General features: G+C 51.4%; 9 protein-coding genes across 9 annotated transcripts; 3 read left to right on the top strand and 6 right to left on the bottom strand.

Annotated features, from left to right (window-relative positions):
- Positions 1-464: 464 nt before the first annotated feature.
- BDW74DRAFT_154098 (transferase) lies at positions 465-1,985 on the bottom strand. The gene has a single exon (XM_073724624.1). The coding sequence runs from the start codon at positions 1,812-1,814 to the stop codon at positions 663-665; it is 1,152 nt and encodes a 383-aa protein (XP_073583271.1). The 5' UTR covers positions 1,815-1,985; the 3' UTR covers positions 465-662.
- A 486-nt stretch (positions 1,986-2,471) lies between these two features.
- BDW74DRAFT_26221 (glycosyltransferase family 32 protein) lies at positions 2,472-4,250 on the bottom strand. Its single transcript, XM_073732349.1, has 2 exons — positions 3,049-4,250; positions 2,472-2,995 (listed from the first exon to the last, which is right to left on the bottom strand). Exons 1-2 carry the CDS (start codon positions 4,106-4,108, stop codon positions 2,967-2,969), a joined length of 1,089 nt encoding a protein of 362 aa, XP_073583270.1. The 5' UTR covers positions 4,109-4,250; the 3' UTR covers positions 2,472-2,966.
- A 344-nt stretch (positions 4,251-4,594) lies between these two features.
- On the top strand, positions 4,595-5,784 carry BDW74DRAFT_154095 (uncharacterized protein). The gene has a single exon (XM_073724623.1). The coding sequence runs from the start codon at positions 4,609-4,611 to the stop codon at positions 4,957-4,959; it is 351 nt and encodes a 116-aa protein (XP_073583269.1). The 5' UTR covers positions 4,595-4,608; the 3' UTR covers positions 4,960-5,784.
- Positions 5,785-6,440: 656 nt separating this feature from the next.
- BDW74DRAFT_154094 (tRNA threonylcarbamoyladenosine dehydratase) lies at positions 6,441-8,383 on the top strand. Its single transcript, XM_073724622.1, has 3 exons — positions 6,441-6,475; positions 6,569-6,927; positions 6,988-8,383. The coding sequence occupies exons 2-3, from the start codon at positions 6,642-6,644 to the stop codon at positions 8,247-8,249; spliced, it is 1,548 nt and encodes a 515-aa protein (XP_073583268.1). The 5' UTR covers positions 6,441-6,475; positions 6,569-6,641; the 3' UTR covers positions 8,250-8,383.
- A 95-nt stretch (positions 8,384-8,478) lies between these two features.
- BDW74DRAFT_154091 (putative serine/threonine-protein phosphatase) lies at positions 8,479-10,457 on the top strand. Its single transcript, XM_073724621.1, has 3 exons — positions 8,479-9,263; positions 9,333-9,808; positions 9,872-10,457. Exons 1-3 carry the CDS (start codon positions 8,702-8,704, stop codon positions 10,136-10,138), a joined length of 1,305 nt encoding a protein of 434 aa, XP_073583267.1. The 5' UTR covers positions 8,479-8,701; the 3' UTR covers positions 10,139-10,457.
- A 113-nt stretch (positions 10,458-10,570) lies between these two features.
- On the bottom strand, positions 10,571-12,608 carry BDW74DRAFT_178636 (LCCL domain-containing protein; the record flags this gene model as incomplete). Its single annotated transcript, XM_073729250.1, has 2 exons — positions 10,571-12,071; positions 12,121-12,608. The coding sequence occupies 2 exons, from the start codon at positions 12,606-12,608 to the stop codon at positions 10,571-10,573; spliced, it is 1,989 nt and encodes a 662-aa protein (XP_073583266.1).
- Positions 12,609-12,728: 120 nt separating this feature from the next.
- On the bottom strand, positions 12,729-14,352 carry BDW74DRAFT_154088 (MARVEL domain-containing protein). Its single transcript, XM_073724620.1, has 5 exons — positions 13,658-14,352; positions 13,441-13,600; positions 13,199-13,386; positions 13,100-13,146; positions 12,729-13,046 (listed from the first exon to the last, which is right to left on the bottom strand). The coding sequence occupies exons 1-5, from the start codon at positions 13,718-13,720 to the stop codon at positions 13,025-13,027; spliced, it is 480 nt and encodes a 159-aa protein (XP_073583265.1). The 5' UTR covers positions 13,721-14,352; the 3' UTR covers positions 12,729-13,024.
- Positions 14,353-14,495: 143 nt separating this feature from the next.
- Positions 14,496-16,031, bottom strand: BDW74DRAFT_26208 (uncharacterized protein). Its single transcript, XM_073732348.1, has 2 exons — positions 15,477-16,031; positions 14,496-15,419 (listed from the first exon to the last, which is right to left on the bottom strand). Exons 1-2 carry the CDS (start codon positions 15,607-15,609, stop codon positions 14,746-14,748), a joined length of 807 nt encoding a protein of 268 aa, XP_073583264.1. The 5' UTR covers positions 15,610-16,031; the 3' UTR covers positions 14,496-14,745.
- A 1-nt stretch (position 16,032) lies between these two features.
- BDW74DRAFT_26207 (non-structural maintenance of chromosomes element 4 family protein) lies at positions 16,033-17,733 on the bottom strand. Its single transcript, XM_073732347.1, has 3 exons — positions 17,273-17,733; positions 16,384-17,220; positions 16,033-16,323 (listed from the first exon to the last, which is right to left on the bottom strand). Exons 1-3 carry the CDS (start codon positions 17,574-17,576, stop codon positions 16,142-16,144), a joined length of 1,323 nt encoding a protein of 440 aa, XP_073583263.1. The 5' UTR covers positions 17,577-17,733; the 3' UTR covers positions 16,033-16,141.
- Positions 17,734-17,737: the final 4 nt, after the last annotated feature.

Genomic DNA, 17,737 nt, shown 5'->3' with positions numbered 1-17,737 from the left:
TCTCCGAGTCCTGGTCAAAGACAATATCTCACCTTTCAAGTGCTACCCTCACAAAGAGAAACTACGGGGCCATTTGTACATCTTTATTCTTATGATGATGGCCGAACTTCACTTCTTGCTCCCTAATCTCAAGTGCTGGCATTTGGCAATTCCCTTTCAACCGGTGTTTGGGCAGACGCGCATCATAAGGAAGCGTCTTTTGGAAGCTTCCACGATCTACTCATCATCTAATGCTAGTATATATATCACTACCACTAAGTATGTCAGAGTTATGTAGCTGGCTGCTCTACTGGCCGTACGTGCCGATGACTTGATTTCATGTACTTTACTTTCAATTGGACTATTACATGGAGGAGATAGCTATTGACCTACCTAGAGTACGCACTAAACGAGATGCTACCTGAGCCCATTCATGCGTTTAAACTGCCTATAGAGATGGAATGACAAGGAAGGAATGCGGGCCGACAATGTGTGGGCCGAGTTTCCTAACTGCCTATGCAACTAGGTTACTTCCAAACTAGTGATACAGAAAGTATCCGGTTAACTTGTACGTATATAATGATAGATTGCCATATAAACACTTTGCTCTATACTCCCCCCTCGATAAACAGTCCCTGTCCGGAAGCTTGGCAGGTGGCATCCTCAGAGAGAGGCAAACCAACCTACCCAACAAAGGTTGCATACTTCATAAACTTTCCATCGCCCTTCAGCCTAGCCATATCCTCATCCTGAAGGCAGATAGCAACGCCCACCTCTTCATCAAGCGCTTTCGGTAGGAAAAAGACCACACCCTCCAAAGGCGTGAAGGAGGGCCTGCGCACAGCCTCGGGAAAGCCCAAGCCAAGGTTGAAATCCAGCTGAGAGCAGTTCACCTCCTTCCAGGAGCTAATCGCAATGTCCTTGTTGTAATCGAGGAACTCGTGGGCGAAGGCCTCTGTCTTGTTCGTTGCGCGGGTGACGACAGTTGCTAGGGCGGAGGTATTGTATAGGATGTTTGAGGTTCCCCGGGTGAGTATTGAACGGAGATTGGCGGAGATCGCGCCTAGGGTGGAAGTCGTGATGGATTCCAGGGTAAGGTTACTCAAGACCATGTTCTGCGTTAGGCCGAGATACGTGTTTGGGATGGTGTCTATGTGTGGACGGAGATCGATGGCGCGGCCGAGCGTTGACTCTGTCGTTGGTGAGAGGCGTGCGAGGCGGGCGCGGGAGATGGCTTGCCAGATGAGGGCGCAGAGGGCGTCGTCTGTGGATATAAACCGGGTTGATGAGGGCTTGGTTGCCGTGGCGATGAATTTGAGAGCTTGCAAGGAGGATGGACGGAAGGTGAAATGGGACCAAGAGCAGGGCGGTGGTGCTTGGTTGAGCTTCTCATTGTTCATATCGAGTTCTGCCTCTGTTGGGCTGGAAGGCGTGGATGTGAGTTTCGGGCTTGGTTGAGCCTTGAAATGAAGAATGGAGGCTTCGGGGTCAGGATGATACGCATCGTCTAAGAAAGGGATGAGATTGTGACGAGCGAGGTTCCCAATCATGAGCTCTTGGGGAGCAAAAAGTTCACCGTGACATGCCTTGGAAAGGAAGCTCATGAGGAGTCCTTGCCCAGTCATATCCATCGCCGCATGGTGGCTGGCAACGGTGAGCAGCAGGCCGCCGGGGATGAAAGTTGCCTGGACGAGTAAGGCCGGCGTATTCTGCAGACCAGCCTCGTCGGGAAATCCTGGTATAGTCCGGCGCGGGGCGAGGATGTTCTCGTCTAGCATTTTCATGGGGAAAGTTCGTTTTCCTGAGGGTATCCATGCTGGAGAACGAGCGGTCATTGCTGAGGTCCTTGACGTTCAGCGACACCATCTGCTCAAGCGATTTTAGCTTGTAGACGCCCGTGCTTTCTCCGTTGGCGCCTTCTTTGACAACCTGACCGGCTATCCATGGAAAGCCCCACGAAAGGCGTTCGAGGCCTTTTTGCAGCGTGCTGAGAATTGCGGGATGTAAGGCAGGATTCGCCACTGAATAACAGAGGCACAGCTGAGTATAGATCTGGAGAAAGTGGGCTTGGGCAAGAAAGTCCAGGGGAATGTCCAAGAGATCAGTCGATGCAGTGGCCGGGACAGGTTGCTGCCTTGATTGTAGAGCCATGTTGGGTCGTGAGTCTTTCTGGACGCTGGGCTGATCTGGATTCGAAATATGACCGTCGAGGAGCCTGAGGACTCGATGGGGGTCGCGGGGGTGTAGGCATTTTTCAACCGCGAGGTCATACACGGGTGCCCGCATCCGCGGCTTCCTCGTTTCTGTTACAAGTGACGTTGAACATGGATCAAGGATTTCGGAAGCACGATAAGGCCCCGTCACGTTGGGAGTGCAGTTCACGAGAGTGCTTGCGTTGCTTCCTTTTGGCCGCGAAATGGAATCCGCTAAAGCATCTGGATGAGCTTAAAAGGACAAATAGGCGTAGGTGGTACCAGATCGGAAAGGTGGTACGGTATGAAAGTGAGCTTCATTAGCCATTATGATATTAAATCTTCTATCGATTATTTAGAGACACGCAAGAAAAGAAACAATACGTATACACCTACATATGCATCGTTAACGGAGACGCAGCGCATATTGCGGGCACGACAGACCAGCCAGTGCCAATGACTTTCGCGAACCCGTATCTCATCAGGTGAAGGACGACGTTAAGAATTGCCGAACTTCAAAACCTGTTTCGAAGGCTATAGACATCGCCAAGGTGTGCGCATCAAAATCCCTCAGGGAGTTCTCCGGAACCAAGACTTGTAAAAGAGGTGGTGTGTGCTTCAACCGTGGTGAGCGCGGAGAGCAACGTGGTAATCAATAGGAGCCTTCAATGGCTCTATAGCTGCAGTACACCATCTTCGCACTCGTTCTCGAAAGATGATGGCGCGGTACCATGATTTGTCCACTTAACCGCATAGGTCAGCTCAATCATTCTTAAGGGAAGGCATGTGATATCATCAGAGCGAGGGATCAGTTTTCCATGTTCCTAGTTGAACTGTTAGCTGGACCGTCGACGAATAACAGTGATGGGCGGCCTACCTTCGAAATCATGTTTGACGAATGCCATAGGATCATCAATTCCCTGAGCACCCATTTGCTGCACACCGGGGCTAAAGCTGGTGATTGGTAAGACCACCACGTCGCCAACCTTCTGATATTCAATTTGGTTGGTGAAATCTTCCCATGTGATATTGCGGGTGGTTCCAGGCTCGACATAGAAGTATTCGGGGTCATTGAAATATCGGAAAACTGCATCAGTCCAAGCTGCTGGTCCCGTGAACTCAACAATGGTCTTGTCCATCTTTCCCTTCTTGAGTATACCTGCCTTCTTCATCCGGAGAGTTTCTTCAGTGATGTATGTCACAATGTCCAGCAGAATAGGATGGCCCGGTTTGGACTGAATGGTCCATTGGCAGAACTGGATTCTGCGAGAATACCAGTCATGCCAGTCAGGTCGGTCAGGGTCAGCCTCGATCCCGATAACGAAGCCAACCGTGGACAGGTCAACACTGTCGGGGAGCCAGTCCACCACCGGTTTCAACGCGGTGGTGTCAATGTCGCTGTAGACTCCGCCACGCGCAAGAAGAATCAGGTACCTGAAAAAGTCGGCTTTCAGTACAGGAATCGGCAATGAGTTGAACGCCTCGAGCACCTCGGGAATTGAACCGTATAGGTACTTGATGAGATGATGAAGGGTATCGTCCGGTACAACTTGGTGAACGAAACTGGGGTTCATCTCAGTCCAACTTGCCTCCGGTTGTCGTAAATCCGGACTGAACCACACAGAAGCCGGAGTATACTTCCATGTTTGCCAGATGTATGCGGGGAACTTGGCTTCGAGATTATATGGGAAATGATAGCGCAAACGTTCGCGCAAGGGAGCAGCAGGCGGCGGTGGAGGCTCCTTCATCGGCTGTTGTTGCGTCGAGTCTGCACTCTGGGTTGGCGCTTTTTCTTTTGTTGCTTGACTGATCTCATAAGCAACCGTCTCCGGGGACGCGGCTACTGCCGACTCGGAGGAAGGATGCGACGACCGGAGGAAGAGAATAAGGGTGATGAAGACGGCAGCTACAATGAGCGCCTTTCGAAACGTGAGCATCGCTGCAGAGTTGCGACAGCGGTTCCGTGAAGGCAGCAGTTTCTACGCGGAATTATTGCGTTCCAGCCAGCTTTTCCGCGGCTCCGATCAGCAGCCGTTTTCTCGCACGGCGATCAATCCAGTCAGATTGTAAATCGGTCGAGTTGCTTTCACCGACTGGCCTCTCGGTGACCGTACATGTCTGTTTGATTCGAGAAAGTGGTGGGACGAAGAGGCGCAAAGCGACAATTGACTCGGACAGAAGTTCCGTGTATCTAACGCGGTGGGAAATCTCAGGCTCAGCTTTAATCGGATTCGAAGACCAATTGACCAGCAACAGGAGGCCACACTGCTAAGAGGACCTTGCCGACTTGCAGCAGGAAAGGAAAAAAGAGAAATATCGAAAGTAAAGGTGAGAAATTGGGCAGGCCTGACGTGGGCCGGTGCTGTCGTAATGAACAGGCAAGAAGCGGCGGACTTAAAGACTAAGTGGCGCCCGCCGCGTGGAAGCTGCAGCTGCAATGCTTAGCCCTCAAATTCTAATCCCGATAATCCCGGTGGCCGCTCTTATACAACGGACTCTCGCTGGATTGTTTGCAGGCTACAGTGAGATTCAGGGGCCTAAGGTGTTTTATATCATGCTGACTGTGACATCCGGTGCTCATCGCGGGTGTCACTCGCAAGTCGCAGATTCATGTTCATGTCCGCAACGGGCCAAACAGCCCCATCACGACAGATACACTAAGGCAGGCAGGCTATCTTCGATAATCGGAATTCTCCACGGTATTCGAAGAACGATGTTGTATCTCGTCACCTCGTGCCCGCCATCGTGCTGTCATCGCCGCATCCGGCCTTCACGTCAGCCCTGGTAGGCTGGCATTCCGGCAGAGATCATCGATCGTTACAGGCCCACCGAAATCTTGACAATCTAGACCATGACGAATTACAGCTGCACGCCCACTCCACCTTGACTGAACGAGCGTTAAGAGAGACTTCCGCGATTAGCCCTGCGCACGCCGCGTCATAGCCTGGCGCCATCCACTGCGTCTGCGTGGACTTGGATTGATAGATCTGATGGAAATATGCGACAGCCTGGAGGATGAGGGGCACTTCCCTTCTATCCAGGGATCTGGATAACTCCCTTGCGGCGCATATCCAGGAACATACAACCGGCTCAGAAACTTGACCTGTTCCTGTAACCTCGTGTCAGTGGCTGGAAAGTAGCTAGGCACCAACCTTGGTTGACGATCGAGGACCGATACTACCGTAACTCATCCGGCGTTCAGATGGCTCGACGTGTGAAATGCATGATTTACGCAAGCCCATGACCCTAGTCAAGGGACTTTCGCAAAAGTCGTAGGTAGCAGGACCCTTGGATCGCAAAGTGTGGGAAGTTCGTTATCAAAACATATTCCCCAGGACAGACTTCCCCATCGTCTTTACAACCGCGTCTGTCGCATGTGGCGCCCAAGACAAGTTATTATGCATTTCTATACACTATCAGTCTAGTGTTGACTATATCAATTGTGTAGTAAAGCTCGACCTTCCAGCTGCCCTCAGATTAGCTCTCAGGTTCTCATCGATATCCAGGCTGATGTGCTTTGCGAGAAAGCTTAGAGCCGGTTATCATACAACTTTGGCTTTTGGTACAATGTACTCATCACCGGGCAGCGTCGGTCAAAAAAAAAAAAAAAGAATGAGAAGGGAGGGAGGAAACTGCAAAGTGGACACATCATTCATTGAAGTCGGTCTATAAACACAGTTCGGGTTGACATGCATGTTTCGGGTCAAGGATGCATTGGGAAAATCGGTAGAATATCCAGAGTAATACCTAGTCAAACAAACAAGAAGGTATTTTGGTCTCGGATAGGTGTTCGTGTACGTCGTCCAGGAGATTGAATAAACGCAACGCGACTCATTTATGGCGTCGTGTAATACGGGTAAGGTCGAGGAACCAGCAGCCAATCCCTTAGATCTCTGTTCAATCTCAATCACGCACGCTTGAGCGAATCTCATCTTCCATTCGGTTGCATGTCGCGCACGAAGGATGATATCAATTCGTCGGTTTTGTCCGATCTAAGGTGTCATGAGAAGCTCTAGTGTGATGTTGTATCGTCATTGGGATCGTAGCGCAGGTCCGATTCGAACCTAGTTCATTAAATGTTAGATAGAGGCGTCCACACTAGAGCAAGAAGCCGAGAGAGAAGTGTTTTGATATAGCGTACCTTTGATACATGGTGAGAAGAACCTCAAGATCGGCAGCGCGGCATAAATAGAGTGACTCACGTGACCAACTATGTCATCACGCTTTGTGGAGCTTTGAAGAGCAATGGATCAAGTTGACGGTTTCATGACTGCACGATATTTGATGGCTTGAGTTGTATGATGGTAAGCTTCTTCTCCAGCTCTTGATTGTACTTGCGATGAGGCTGCATCTATACATGCTATTCGAGGAATGCAATTCTCACTAAACTTTCATAGCATATGAACTGATTGACGACCCCTCCGCGCAACGGCCCTCAATAGGACATAAAACACTTTATACAAATACAAGATGGCGTCCTGGATCCAACGGCAAAACGGTTCCCATCAGGCGCAGCTCGCTGCGACCGCGGTGCTATCCGGAGCGGCTGTCGCAGGCGCAATCCTTGGTCTCCAGAAATTTCGAAGACGGGAAGCCGTGAAAAAGTTGAAGGCGTCTATACCAGCGATTGATGAGAGACACCACGCGGAGAGCCTAAATGAATATGGCGTCGCAACTTCGGTGCCAGGCTGGAGCAAGGAAGATGAGCGTGGTGCAGCTCTTGCGCGGAGGGCGCAAGAGGGAGACTACGATGAAGGTAAGAGGCTACACTAAGTCTGTTGGTGAGCGCACAGGCTAAAGGTGCTTTCACCGACAGAACTTATCCTCGAACAGCTCGCCCGCAACCGTGTATTCCTAAAGGACGAAGGGCTCGCAAAGCTCCGCGATGCGTTCATTATTGTTGTTGGGTGCGGAGGTGTCGGGTCGCATGCTGTTGCTTCGCTGGCTCGGTCGGGTGTATCCAAGATTCGACTGATTGACTTCGACCAAGTCACGCTTTCTTCTCTAAACCGACATGCCCTGGCCACGTTAGCGGATGTCGGAACGCCCAAGGTACACTGTATCCGCAGGAGGCTGCAGCAGATTGTACCGTGGGTGCGATTCGATTGCCGCAACGAGCTCTTCGGCGGCTCTGTAGCCGATGACTTACTGGCATCATGGTCGCTGGACGATGCTGACAAGGGACAGAAGCCTGTCTATGTTCTTGATTGTATCGACAACATCCAATCGAAGGTCGAACTGCTACACTACTGTCACACGCACTCTATCCCGGTGATCTCCTCAATGGGGGCAGGCTGCAAATCAGATCCCACTCGTGTTATGATCACAGATATCTCAGTTAGTTCAGACGACCGACTATCACGGAGTACACGGAGACGGCTCAAGCTGTTGGGAGTGACCGGCGGCATCCCAGTTGTGTTCTCTACAGAAAAGCCTGGCCCCGGCAAGGCAACTCTTCTGCCCCTTGCGGAGGAGGAGTTCGCTAAGGGCCAAGTAGACGAGCTCTCAGTTCTCCCGGACTTCCGCTCTCGAATCCTTCCCGTGCTTGGGACAATGCCTGCTGTATTTGGATACACCCTTGCGAACCACGTCATTTGCGAGGTCTCTGGATACCCAACAGACTACAGTATGGGTGGTAAGGGCAAAGACAAGCTCTACGACACCATCCACGCGCAGCTACTCGTATCTGTTGAACGTCTCACTCGGGCGGAAAGTGAGTCTGGTGCTCAGCCTCTTGGGCTGCGTCTACCGATGAGCAGAGACGATATCATCTACCTCGTTGACGAGATCTGGCGCGGCAAGAGTGTCGTCACTGGGCTCCCCAGCCGGCTAGCACTCACTCTTTGGCAGCGACCTGCCAACGGGTTCCAACCGGATCCTCTGTGGGCGAAAGAAGGGCAGATCTGCGTTCCGTTTAAGCCAGAGGATCTGGTGCTTATGACGAAGGAGGAAGCCACTCGCCATGAGAAGGAGGTTCTCCTTGGTGGGAAGAAGGTCGAGGAACTCTACAGCGAGGAGATTATTCAGAAGGTAAACCAGCGCCAGAAGGAGATGGCGTACTACGAGCAATTCCGATGATTGGACCCTCTAGAAAAGGGGTGATGAAGATAGATAGATCTTGGGCGGCTAAGGCCATTATCTACAATGTGTACAATAAGCACCTAAATGCCTAAATAGTCAACAGAAGACCCTAAAAGTAAGGGACAATTTCCAAGCGCATCAACGAACCATGTTCGTACAACTCCATAATTTTAGTATTGAAATTAAAGCAACCTGATTGAACGAGGTTCTTGGACCCCAACCGAGGCCAAGAGTCAAGGCTGTGCAGGGCTGATGGATCGTTGCATCTGCAAAACCAGGCACACGACACTTTGCCGCAGACATCAACTCCCATCTCCATCGCAATCAATTGAAAACACCCTTTCGACAGCCCATGGGCCCTCCAGCCTCCTAACCGCCCAGTCTCACACCTTCACCCACGGAACCCCTAAACTCAATCCCGGCCTCGCACCCAGCCCAACCAACCCCAGATGGCCGACATCGAGCGCTCGCGCGACCGCGAGACCCTCGATTTCTCCGACGACATCTCCGACGACGGCCTATACCACACCCACACATCCTCACCACCATCACGACTATCGCGGTTCGCGCGGCCCCTAATCGACTACGTGCGCAACGAGTGGCAATCCAGCGGCGCGAAATACAGCCACCTCTCGCCCTCGTCCGCCTCGGACCGCGCCGACGCCCCGAAATGGGTGCAGATGGTGCTGTCGATCGTTGCGGCGCCGCGGTTCAGACGATACGTGCTTGTCTACCTTGCTCTGCTGGCGGCTTGTATACTGGGGTGGCAGTTCATTCTATTTCCGCGGTTGAAGGAGAACTCGGCGCTTTTGACGTCGCTGGATCCGAAGCAGAAGGGGAGGGTTGGGGGGTGGTTTGGCGCGAACGCCGTGCCGCAGTTGGAGGATATGATTCAGTTGAAGGATCTGGATAAGGCGTTGTTGCCGGGGAAGGAGGCGAAGAGTCAGGACTCGAGGGATAGTTTACGGCGGTTGGTGGTTGTGGGGGATGTGCATGGGTGTAAGGAGGAGTGTGCGTATTCCATTCCGTAATTCTCAATGACTTTCACGGGGTAATGCTAATGGCAATGGGAACGGATAGTGGAAAAACTCCTCGACAAAGTCTCCTTCGATAAAAATCGCGACCATCTGATCTTCACTGGCGACCTCATCGAAAAGGGCCCCGATAGCCTGGGCGTCGTCGATATCGCCCGGGGATACAACGCCTCCTGTGTCCGCGGCAACCACGAAGACCGCGTCCTTGTCCTCCGCCACGATATGCTGGAAGCGAACATCACCGACGATACATGGGACATCGCGCACCCGGAATCCGCCAAATCCCGCGAGCTCGCCCGCGCGCTGTCCGCCGAGCAAGCAGACTGGTTGGATGCATGCCCTGTCGTATTGAATGTCGGTCCCGTCGCGAACATGGGGCAGGTCGTTGTCGTCCATGGCGGTCTCATCCCCGGCGTCGATCTGGATCAACAGGATCCGTACAGCGTGATGAATATGAAGACGGTTGATTTACCAACGCATATGCCTAGTGGCTCGGATGATAAGGGAGCGAAGTGGACGAAGGTACGTATTTACCCTCTCATATCCTTTCAAACTGCAGGAACAAACTAACATCTACGATTTCAGCTCTTCAACAAACAACAATCCCTCTCGATGCAGACCAAGAACGGCGTCATGACAGTGATCTACGGGCACAACTCCAAAGCAGGCTTGTCGATAGAGGAGTTCACCAAGGGCCTAGATTCCGGCTGCGTGAAGGGCGGCAAGTTAACAGCCATGGTTATTTCCGACGGTGGGAAACAGGAAATCAAACAGGTCAAATGCTCGACGAACTACGTGAAGGAAGAGAAGAAGGAAAAGAAGGAACAGAAAGAGAAAGAGAAGAGGATATAAATTTGCAGGGCCTCGAATCATCTATATTCATGCTATCCACATACATCTACTCACCTAATGTTGGCATTTGGATCCGGACCGTCTGGCATGGCATATTTACGTCTAGGTTTCGTTCTCTGTCGTTTTTATTGTACTCTTCGGTATGCACATATGGACCTGGCTTTCTGAGAACGCCAGATCTGGATGAGATTCTTGGATCATCTATGAACGGTCTGCTTGGACCCTGGCGTTATTGGTGTTTTCTTTCTGCTATAGACTGGTACTACTATCTACGAAATGACCTTGTGTATTAATTACCTAATTGACCGTATGCCCTTTCTCTAATAGGTCCGAATTGGCTATGCTACAATTTCCTAGAAAAGCACCAAAAAGCTAGGACACAAATATCATCCTGTAGATGTCCAATCCATATCCTCAATATAACACCCAAAATCAATCTGAAGCATCCTTCTTATCACCCCCGGAAGCGGACGTAGGCATCGAAATATTCCACTTCCCACTTTCATCCCAAACAATAGGCGTCGTGAAGTCCTGATACCAGAATCCACCGAGAGCGTTCTCAACCATGTATCCAAACCGGAAGTACTCCGGATCCCCGGTTACAACTCTCGTCCAATTCCAATCTGGAATCTTCGCGTCCGCTACACCATCGCCTCGGAACGCATGGAAGCGCTCGACGTCGTTGACGAGCACGCTGAGACCGTTGATTTCGGAGGGAAGAAATGCGAGGGAGCTGAATGCGAAGGAGATTGTATCCGAAGACGGGATGGTGATTATATCTGGCGTGATGTGGGGGACTATGGAGCCTAGTTGTGCGCCGTCAAGCAAAGAAGCGGAAGTTTGGAGGATCGAGTCGAAGCCCCAGCGCGCGATTCCGTTGATGAATAACCCAATCAAGAGGCCTTGATACAGTAGAGATGGGCGGGTTTGGAGTGTTGTACCGGGGAGAAAGAGCAGAGCGAGGATATAGTGGTGGATGCGGAGGTTCATCTTCGGAACGAGAAGGAGGACGATTATGCCCGCTACAAATGTACCATAAAGCGCTAGCATCTTCGGCATGCGGCCTTCGTTTCGGAAGGCGATAGCTTGTGTGAGGACAATTGCCACTAAGATGACGACGATGGTGATCAAGGCCGGAATGGCGCCGGGCTGCTGCTGGATGTCGTGGGGTGTTAAGCGGGAAATGGGGATTTTGTCAAAGGTGTCTGTGTTGAGGGCACCGACCCAGCAAGGGCCCAGCCAAAGCACAGTCTTGTCCCAGTGTGCTGTTAGGTCGATTAGGGTTTTGCGGACGCAAAAATAGTAGATCGCAAAGCCAACGAAGGCACAGGGGAGGAAGCGGCCGAGACCGGTTGAGACGATTTCGTAGTAATCCGGAGAGTAGGGAGGGTCGGAGGAGAGGGCGACCTGGAAGTAAACGATGAAGAAGATGGAAGCGTAGAATGCTGCTGGAGATGTAACAACCAACGAGAGTATCGTCGATACAACGACGGAGAAGGTGAAGAGCGGCCAGCGGAGATCCTGGCAGGTGAAGCCACCATCTTCTGATGACTCTCCAATGTCGAAGGTAAACGAGAGAGGGAAGTAAGAAGGAAATTCCACGCTTGAGATGCCGTTTCTATCGACTGCCGGGAACTTCTTCTGCTCGCCTGTGCGACGCAGGATGCCACAGCCACCCTTGCTGTCTTCAAGAAGCCTGGCATGCATTGCAGCTTGACAGATAGAGGAGTCTCCTCGGTATACTGCGTTAGGCTGATCTTCATCGGTAGCGCCTCCAATGACGAGATGCTGGTAGTTGATCTCCCGCGGGCCTACAAAATATGGCTCGAGGACTATGAAGCCTGAGCAGCTCGCAGGACACCGAAAGGCAAATGTCTCCCCTTCAAATGGACGACAGAAGTCCCCATCAAGCCCACAGTTGGTAGAATTGCTCCTATGATACACGTTAGCTTAAAGTCCCTAATCTAGAGCGAGGACCATACCAAAGTCTACTTGAACAAGAAAGCTTCACTGGACGACCTTGGCCAGGGATCTCCTGACCTGCAACACTCACATGCAAGATAGAGATAAACAGCACTCCCCATAGCAGTAGAGTAGCGAGAAGAAGGCAGGACCTTGACCTCGTGCTGCGAAAGTAGCGCTCGATGAGACGGCCGGGCGCGGTCTGCCATCGAGCCAGCAATGGATTGATCCGGTACACATGTGGCGGCGATGGGCCATGTATCCAATCCCGGATGCCGGCGATAGTACATGAGAAATGCTTTGGCTTCTCAATGGGACGGGGATTCGAGGTTGGGAGCAGAGGCTCGCTCGTGCTCTCTTCACGGTCGGCTGGCGCGGGGTCAAAGCTGTCCCGCCGACTTATTGTTACCGCTTGACTACTGTCGGAATCATCTTGGGAATTTAATGAATATTCATCGGGATGCCGGGGTAGTCTCTCGAAGGACGAGGAGCTTGACCGTGATGGCATTGTTATCGCTTCATTGATGTCGGATGTTCGGAGAAAAGCTGCGCTTGGGCTTGGGTTGCACTCCAGACCGTTAGTCATCGTCTACATGGCCATGTCAACAAAATCATCAGAACTATATGATGCGTCGATAATAGATTATAAATTGATTATGTTAATTGACATAATTGTGAAAAGAAAATGAGGAGATGGCCGACAGCTCCAAAATAATCCGGGTATTAGTGCTCCAAGTCAAAGTCGATTGCTTCGTGGATATCATCAAGTTGTCGTAATCGAGGGAAACAAGCAGCGTATAGAGTATAAAATGATGAATGAGCGATATTGGGCTATAGCCCTAATTGTAGCCTCTCATAGGCATTCAAAGGACCGGATACAAATCATGTTGACATCGCATCATCAGACTCAAAGTCTCATCTCATTTAAACGCGAGAGCGAGTGCCGCTGCCGATACAGTTAGTACTTCGCAATCATTTTTCATAGGAATGCCAGCTTACTATGTGTCGGTTGTATGTCGCCTCACACGGAAGGTAAACCACATGCCCTAAATAGCCATTAGTATGCGGCACAAAGTCCGGTCTCCGCAGCCCACTCACCACGAGCGCAGAGGCGATCCAAACAATGGCAGAGAGGAAGCTAAATGCCTGCGCTGCCCTCCATCGCCCACAGAACGTGTTATCCGTGATAACGCCCCAAGTCCAGATGCTGCCGCAGTTGAGTCTGTCGTTGGCGTCGACCAGGACACCGAAGGCCGCGAACCACGCAAATGAAATGAGCAGATCCACTACAGCGAGGTTAGTAAATGCATCGGTGATAGATGGACATGGTTGGTACATACATGGCCACAACAGTAAGCCAGCAGAAAAGGGAATCAACCATATGAGGCCGAACAATATGGATATTCCAGCAATGACCTCAGTGTAGATCCATCGAGCCTTTGGCCACACCTCGAGATCGCCGAATCGGTTGAGGAACCAACCAATTATACCGGCAACGACCTGGGAGAATTAGTCTGGCTATTTTGTGGATAAAGTCTTTAAGACAGGAAGCCATACCGCAGCAAAAGCAATCTCAGCGATGCGAAGGACAATCGACACCACACGCGAGACGACAGGCATGATGGACGATAGTGGGGTGGATTATTTGGAGTAGGTGGGTGTAGTTAGTAGATCCAAGCGCAGGGCTGACAGTGCTAGACAGAAGCTTAATTTCTGGAGCTCAGAAGAAACAACAAAAGACGGAGACCAGAGCCGACTTATATACCAAGATAATACCCCGGGCTCAACACGGACCAGCCCAGAACACCTCTTCACCGTCCAGTGTCCCTTACTTCAGTCTCTCGACTTCGTTGCTGTGCGCCCGTGATCAAGACGAGGCCATGACGTCGTTCTACCTGCAGCCGATTGGTGTCTGCGCCTTGCCAGCTCTGCTCAACGCTTCGAGTAACATGTCCAGCCAAAACTCACCAGCCCGGGTTGGGAAACTGATTGACGAGGCAGATGGTGTGGTCAATTGTTCTGCCTGGTGATACGTCACCCAAGCGGGCTTGCAGTCTTGTTTTCTGGAGGAAATGGCGGCATCGCCAGTAAGGATCGAGCCATCTCGCTTCATTTGTCCTCGAGTCAAGGTTTCTGGGGTGTTCTGGCCGTGTTACGAGTCTTGTGATCGGGACGCCGACTGCGGTTGGATGCATCGTCAACGTCGTCATCACTTCGTTGAAAGCTGAGCTTGGAGCTCCAGAGTCCAGAGTCCTCAGGCCCCGGAGCATCTGCGCTAGGCCGTCTTTCGCCTAGTGCTGATGGTTGCCATGTGGGTTACCCTTTTCGTCCTGTATAGCCTCATTTTCAAGTTCGCAAGATGAATGGCTAATCGGTACAAACAATTGACCACAGACGGGGAACGAAGTATCAACATGGAAATCTGAAATTGATATTAGAAATTCGATCTTCAGCGCTGCAAACAATGAAAGAACTCAGGGTAACAGCCCTAGGCCAGTTTCAGATTATAGTACATCGCATCGACATTACCGTCCCATTACCACTCCCTCATGCCACAGAACTCCCCCAAGTCAAGCCCACAAAAACCACTCAAACACCGTCCCACTACCGCTCCCTCATGCTACAGAACAACCCCCAAATGAAACTCACAGGAACCACTCAAACACCGTCCGAAATACACCTTTTGCACCGCTCTCAATGACGTCTCCATGGCACGGAATCAATCGATTAAACTCCCATTTATCGATCCTCTTCATACTCTCTACGAATGCGGTTCTATCCTTTGCGAGCACATACCACGCAAACCTCTTCTGCCATGTCGCCGGCTGAGCAGTCGACAGTAGCGGCTTTATAAGCTTCGTCAGAATCCCAGAGGTAGCACTCTCCCCAGTCTTCGAGTACTGCTCGCGCGCCGGCAAGTTGAACATCAAGTCCGCCTCAATGAGTGTGCACGAGGGCTTATGCAGGAAAACAACTTCCTTCGACCCATGGCCGTGGACATACTCAATCTCAAATTCCTTGTTGAAATCCTCAGATATAGGCCACCCGTGCTCCTTGTTGTAGTTGGACTGACGCAGGATATGCTTGATCGGTGTATCCTTGTACTCAGGCACGGATTGGCGCTTTTCCCAGAGGCCCTCGGGGGCGATGATCTCGGCATCCGGGAAGGCGTTCTTCCATGTCGTGAGGTGGATGTGGTGTTCGAGGTCTAGGGCTGCGATGTACTTGACGCGACCGCCGAGACCGGATATTGTTTCTTGGACTGCGGGTGTGAGGTTGACGGGGGAGAAGACCGCGATGGAGCCGGAGGACAGTCGGACTGTTTATTGCGTTAGTTGAGTTAAGATTTGAGCTAAGAGGAACTTCTTTAACTAACCAAGAGTCCCTCGTCCGCCGAATTTGAAGCGCCCAAATCGCGCAAAGGGTAGACTCATGGTTATGATATTTGAAGTGACATTTCGGATGACCATAACCTCGTCCGGGTTCGAGGGAAATAGTTGAGGCGCCATTGTGTGTCTCGCTCTCTACTACCAGTAGTACAGCTCAGGCGGTAGGTGGACGGGCAGATCGAATGCGATGTTTTTGACAGGGGCTTGGATTTTATACCTGACTCGAGGCCAAGTCGCAATAATCACAGGTAGTCTCGGCTCGGATGTTGACTGGCAGACATTGGATGACAGCCGTTGTGCAAGTTTGCTTATTAACAATAGGACGTGTTCTAGAAGAAGACAATTTCCCGACTGCGAGGCTGGACCCTGAGGTGTTGGTAATTCGCTGATTTGCTGACGTCAATGGCTTGTGACACTTCCGGGGACGGCTGGGACACATGGTGGAGTAGTGGGGCTTAACGGGCGACGAAAATAGTATATGCACTCGGATAACGATAAATTATGAACATAAGAAGGATAAAAGAATAGCTAAATTGCAAGAAGAACTGTGAAGCGAAATTAATTCCAACAAAAGGGGTATATCATGTCCTTGACCGTACCGCGTTAAACGCCTTTGCACCGGGAAGTTAGAGTGGAACAAGCATCTGCGACGCTAGCTATACCATCCTTGTGCCGTATCGTTCTCCTCCTCCTCGCGATGAGGTATTATGCAGCTATCAATGTTGTACGCTTCAACCATGTCCCGCCACATATCGAAATCAAGACTGAACACGGACTGGTGCTTTTGGGCACCTCGTTGTTGAGCTTCAGCGGGGGCCATGGGCTTAGTCGGATCTAGTATTCAATGTTAGAGAGCCAGCGTCCAATCTAAGACAAAGATGATCGGGGACATACGTAATGTGGGCAGGCCGGAGTCATCGGTTGAGATACCGACAGTGCCATCTCTGACTAGGAAACTGAGATAGAACAGGTTTTCCACCGACTGTCCGAAAGATCTCGGATTGATGCAGAACTTTGCCAATGGCACACCGGCGTCTTCAGCAATGTTATACTTGGCCATTACTTCCAACGCTTCCTCGCGCGATGGATTTTCGAGGGCCTGCAAGGCTTGTTCAGCAAGCTTTTCGCCCTGATATTGCGTTTTGCCCAACAGCTTGTTTATGCTGGTGCACATAGCAGTGAGATTAGTTGTTTCGCGCTTGTCCAGGTCTTCCTCTCGGAGCTCTTGCGGCCGAACCGCCTGTGACGGGTCGATGGGTTCTCGCGCTCGTCGCTGTGCGATCTGGCGGGTACGCTTCTGTACAGAGAGCGGGCCAAGGAGGAATCCGGACACCGCGGGCCGAGAACTATGACGGAAACAAGCAGCACGTCCAAGCCAACCCCAGTTCATCCCGTTTCCATCCTCATCGTCACTGTCCAAGTCTGCCTGGGTTCTTCGCAGAGCACGGCGGCCTTGTGTGCTAGTGATAACGGAAGCATTCGGGTCTTCAGGACCGGCGCGCATGAACGAGATACACTTCGATACGAACTCATCAACATCGATTCCCGCGCTGGTGTCGCCCAGTGCCAACGTGGCAGTCTTTTTGTATGACAAATCCGCCGCGGTGACCAGAAGCCGAGAGTCGATCGTTGCGTCCGAAGTTTGTTTAACGTTTTGAAATAACTCATTCGCTTTGACGAAAGTGTCGTAGAGACCGGAATTTCCTGGCTGTAGATATTCATTCCTAGAATCTGCGCGATCATCATCAACATAGGCGCAATGTAAGCAGCGGCGGGGTATTACCATTCAAATCTCTGTGAAGCTCTCTCAATTCCTTGCGCACCCATCTTCTTTCGCCTGGATCCTGATCTGGGTCGTAGTATTTCGTGCTGGCTCTCCGCTGGGCCTGCGTGAGCTGGGTTCCAGCTTCAACATTAGAGGATCTGTCGGCAAGGCGTTGCCTTTTCGCGCCGTTCCTCATGGAAGACATATTTTGACTCTGACTTTGACGTTTGTTGCTGGACAGATTTGCCAGATTCTCCTTGTCAGGGGGCGACCCTGGCAGTGGGCGAGGGGATGTTGGGCGGACTTGGGGGGTACGCGCCATACTCGCGAGGCTGATTTTCTTTCAAAGGCAACTGTCGCAAATGTGTTAAATCAATCGACGAAAGAAAGACCCAGAAATAAACGTCAACAAAGCAGCAAAACGAGAGAAAACAATCGAAAAAATCAAAGCTTTAGCAGTCGGTAGTCACACCAGCGAGTTTC

This window comes from Aspergillus multicolor (assembly GCF_047715735.1).
Source record: "Aspergillus multicolor strain CBS 133.54 unplaced genomic scaffold BDW74scaffold_14, whole genome shotgun sequence".
Lineage (NCBI taxonomy): Eukaryota > Fungi > Ascomycota > Eurotiomycetes > Eurotiales > Aspergillaceae > Aspergillus > Aspergillus multicolor.
Note: the sequence above shows the minus strand (reverse complement) of the source record. Positions and strands in the feature narration are given on the sequence as shown.